Below are 4645 nucleotides of genomic sequence, written 5' to 3' on the forward strand. Positions count from 1 at the left end.
GAGTCTTGCTCTGTTACCCAGGCTGGAGTGCCAGTGGCGTGATTTTGGCTCACTGCAACCTCTGCCACCCAGTTTCAAGCAATTCCCATGCCTCAGCCTCCTGAGTAGCTGGGATTACAGGCACATACCACTATGCCCAGCAAATATTTTGTATTTTAGTAAAGACAGAGTTTTATCATGTTGCCCAGGCTGGTCTCAAACTCCTGAGCTTAGGCGATCCGCCTGCCTCGGCCTTCCAAAGTGCTAGGATTACAGGCGTGAGCCATTGTGCCTAGCCTGCAGCTTTGATTGAGGACCATGTTTGCTAGATCTGATGTTGGCAGAGCCTACAGAGCCTTTTTCGGTTTTCAGAAAGCTTTCATATGTTATTTATTAAAGTTTAACCTTGTGAAATTACCCATAGCAGGCTGTTTTTTCACCTAGAAGAACAGCAACTCTATATTAATTCAATATACTAATTATAAAATGGAAGCAGTGTGACACATGGCAAGAACGTTGGTCTAACAATCAAAAGACCAGGCTGGGTGTGGTGGCTTATGCCTGTAATCTCAGCACTTTGGGAGGCTGAGGTGGGTGAATCACATGAGGCCAGAAGTTTGAGACCAGCCTGGGCAACATGGCAAAACTACATCTTTACAAAAACTACAAAAATTAGTCGGGTGTGGTGGCATGTACCTTTAGTTCCCAGCTACTCAGGAGGCTGAGGCAGGAGGATCACCTGAGCCTGGGAAGGTTGAGGCTGCAGTGATCCATCATCACACCACTGGCAACAGTGAGACCCTGTCTCAAAAAAATAAATAAAAAGGAATCAGGCCAGATGTGGTGGCTCACACCTGCAATCCCAGCACTTTGGGAGACCAAGGTAGGTGGATCACCTGATGTCAGGAGTTCAAGACCATCCTGGCCAACATGGTGAAACCCTGTCTCTACTAAAAGCACAAAATTAGCCGGGAATGGTGGTAGTTGCCTGTAATCTCAGCTACTTGGGAGGCTGAAGCAGGAGAATCACTTGAACCTGGAGGCAGAGTATGCTATGAGCCGAGATTACACCATTGCACTCTGGCCTGGGCAACAAGAAGGAAACTCCACCTCAAAACAACAACAACAACAACAAAAACAACAAAAACCAGAATCAGAAGCCCTAGGTTCTGGTCCCACCTCTACATATAAAGTTGAGCAAGTCATTTCCTTCTCATCTTCATTTTTTGTATTTGTGAACTGAGTGTGATTATATTTGCCTTGTCTAATGCAGTCTCTGACCGGTAAAGTTCCTTGGCTGTAGTCTTTTTTTCTGAGTGTCGGGTAGGGAACCTAGGTCTTCTGACTGTCCATTGGTCTTTAATTATAGCATGGTAGTATGTGGCTTAGTAGATGGGGGGAAGGGAAGGGTGGTTTGTGGGATATGAAGTAAACAAAACTTGAAGTCTATGTGAAGAAGTGCATTCAGGATTAGGGGACAGGGAGGGCAGGTAGTGGGAGAGGAGAGGTAGGAAGGCTTCAGCAGACAAAGAGAGCCTTGATGTCTGAATTCCAGGAGTGCAAAGAGGTAGCTGTTGGAATAAAGATAGAAAATACTACCTTTGCTTCTGTCTTGTAGGGGATTTGTGGGGCCCTTTGATCCTTTGTGTGACACTCGCATTGTAAGTACTTACATTTTTCTTTCTTTATCATTTGAGCTAGAGTAGACTTTTTTGTGGATTTTCAAAATTGTGGGGGATTTTGATTGAATATTTCATTTAGGACTTGTATGAAATGTTGTACTCCTTAGGTATTTAAGCCTCAAAAGTCACTTTCCAAATCAATTAAAAAATGTTGAAATTAGGTTCACCTTCCTTAATCAATGACATTTGTCTGTTTTAGCCATGTCTGTTCCACAAACATTTATTTATTCATTTACTTTTTTGTTCTTCTCCATTATTAAACTAAGTGAATTAAATATTTATAGGTTTAAGCACCCTTTGCAAACATAATTCTCTATAACTCTTACTAAAAAGAAGAATGAGAATGAGAATAAATGAAAATAGAAGTAGTAGAGTTAAAAGCAAGATCATGTTTCAGAGTGTTGTACTTTTCCATACACATTGTATGGAAAGGAAGAGGACAGAGGAAGGAGAGGAAGGTTATACTAGAGAGAGGAATATAACCGTTGATAGAGTGGAAAAAAATACTGCCCTGAAATTCAGTTCCAAGTTCCCATTTTGACTCTACTATCAGATAACTATGTGACTTTGGGTTACTAATAACCAATGTTTGTATAATTTTTCCCAGTTTGCAGAAAACTTTTAAATACTTTCTCTTATTTGAACCTTATAGCAATAATTAAAATTATTTTCTTTCTTTGTTTTTTTTTTTTTTTTTTTTTTTTTTTTTTTTTTTGGCAAGCTTCGATTCAAAAAGGTTGAGGATTTAACTAAGATCAAATAATCAGTAGAAGACCTGAGATTCAGCCTCAGGTTTCCTCACTACCTATTCTGTACCTGTACAGTTCATTACACTTCTCTTCCCACCTGGTCACTCCAGATCTCCTCTTCCATATCTGTAAAGGGAGATAGTTGAGGGTTCTTTCCAGGCTTAACACTTTATGGTTCTAAATTCACTAAGCTTCTTGCTGACTTCTCTAATTTTTTAAATTTAAATTGAGCATATATTAATTTAGGTAATAATGTAGAGTGTTATTTCGTATGCTTTTAATAACCATGTCAAAGGAAGCACCCTAATACCTTGATAGAGGGGTTTATATTAGAAGTTCCAAGCATATATATATGTTTAGTTTTGAAAGATTAATATTATAGATTATATAGTTTAACCCCACTTAGTTGCATAGAAAACTGGAGTCCCAGGACATCAAGTGACATACCTAGTGACAGAACTAGGATCAGTTTCTGGGTCTCTTGCCTTCCAGGCTAGTTAATATTCTTTCCATCATACCATGCTGAAGCAATAGGGATTCCAGACAACAAGTGATGAGTGCTGGCACATTCTTTGCGTCTGGTTGTCAGGACTTGGAATGGAATATGCATAGCATAGAATAAAAAAGCCTGTGCGTACTGCCAAGCAGCGTAGCAGGACAAGAAAGACTTACGATGTGACTTCTCTATACTGTTTAATAAGAAGAGGTTGTGAGCTTACAGTTATTATTTTTCTTGCTATTAACACTAAGTCCAAATATTCAAAACTGTTTACATCTGTAAAATTCTTAGACAAAGAAAGGATATTTAAGTGGCTGTTCAACTACTCAGTTCCAAAGCAAAACCCTTTAGTAATAATCTATATGTTTAGATTTTTAAAAAATCAACAACTAAATAGGTTTATAGACTGTTTTCATTTTTATTTATTATTTTTATTTTGTTTTGAGGCAGAGTCTCATTCGGTTACCCAGGCTGAATCAGTGGTGTGATTATAGCTCACTGCAGCCTCAACCTCCTAGGCTCAAGCAATTCTCCCAGCTTAGCCTTCCTAGTAGCTAGGATTATAGGTGTGCACCACCATGGCCAGCTAATTTTTTATTTTTTATAGAGACGGGGGTTTTGTCATGTTGCTCAGTCTGGTCCCAATCTCCTGGCCTCAAGCGACCTGCTTGCCTTGGCCTCCCAAAGTGCTGAGATTATAGACTGAGCAACCATACCTGGCCTATTTCCATTTTTAAATATCTCAACTGAAACCTTAACCCAAGAATTATAAGTTCAAATGTGTCTAAAGGCTAGAGAAGTAACCTAAATGTGTGTAGTAGTGATATGGTGACTGTAAGCCCCTTGCACCTATGTCAGTTACATTTGATTGCTGTAGTGTTGGAATGTTGGCTCAGTGTTAGAAAGTCTAAATTTTTTTTTCAAGAAAATCTAGAAATTCATATTCTTATGTGAAATAAAATAATGTCTACTTAAATCCAAATCATCTTAAATATTATATAAGCCCAAAACCTCATATCTCTGAGCCACATTTGACCCTTCAATTTATAGCCTCTGCTTAAACAAAAAAAGGTCTTCAGTAATCCATTTAAACATTTCAACAAGGTCAAATGGAGCACGCTTTGTAGTCCTGAGGCATTTGGAATTTGTAGTAAGGCAGCCTTTCCAAATACTTGTGCCATTTCTCTTTTAGCACAACCTGCGTATTACAGATCTGGTGAGGTGTAGCACGGCAATCTGATTCAGAGTTTGAGAACCTATGACTTAACTTTGTTGCTGTGAGTAAAAGATTAAGCAATTCTTACGCTGTTTCCTTTTCTCAGAATGCTGCAAAGAGACTCTGCAGATAGTGAAAAAGATGGAGGGCCCCAGTTTGCAGAGGTGTTTGTCATTGTCTGGTTTGGTGCAGTTACCATCACCCTCAACTCAAAACTTCTTGGAGGCAACATATCTTTTTTTCAGAGCCTCTGTGTGTTGGGTTACTGTATACTCCCCTTGACAGTAGCAATGCTGATTTGCCGGCTGGTACTTTTGGCTGGACCAGGACCTGTAAACTTCATGGTTCGGCTTTTTGCAGTGATCGTAATGTTTGCCTGATCTATAGTTGCCTCCACAGCTTTCCTTGTTGATAGCCAGGCTCCTAACCGCAGAGCCCTAGCTGTTTATCCTGTTTTCCTGTTTTACTTTGTCATCAGTTGGATGATTCTCACCTTTACTCCTCAGTAAATCAAGAATGA

General features: G+C 39.5%; 1 protein-coding gene across 1 annotated transcript in view; it reads left to right on the plus strand.

Annotated features, from left to right (window-relative positions):
- YIPF6 (Yip1 domain family member 6) overlaps positions 1 to 4645 on the plus strand; it is a 35352-nt gene that overhangs the window by 18350 nt on the left and 12357 nt on the right. Inside the window, exons 4-5 of the mRNA XM_017516384.2 lie at positions 1598 to 1640; positions 4232 to 4357. Coding sequence (XP_017371873.1) covers positions 1598 to 1640; positions 4232 to 4357 — 169 coding nt within the window. The remainder of the gene's footprint in view (positions 1 to 1597; positions 1641 to 4231; positions 4358 to 4645) is intronic.

Source organism: Cebus imitator, unplaced genomic scaffold (assembly GCF_001604975.1).
Source record: "Cebus imitator isolate Cc_AM_T3 unplaced genomic scaffold, Cebus_imitator-1.0 Scaffold582, whole genome shotgun sequence".
In the NCBI taxonomy this organism is placed as follows: Eukaryota; Metazoa; Chordata; class Mammalia; order Primates; family Cebidae; genus Cebus; species Cebus imitator.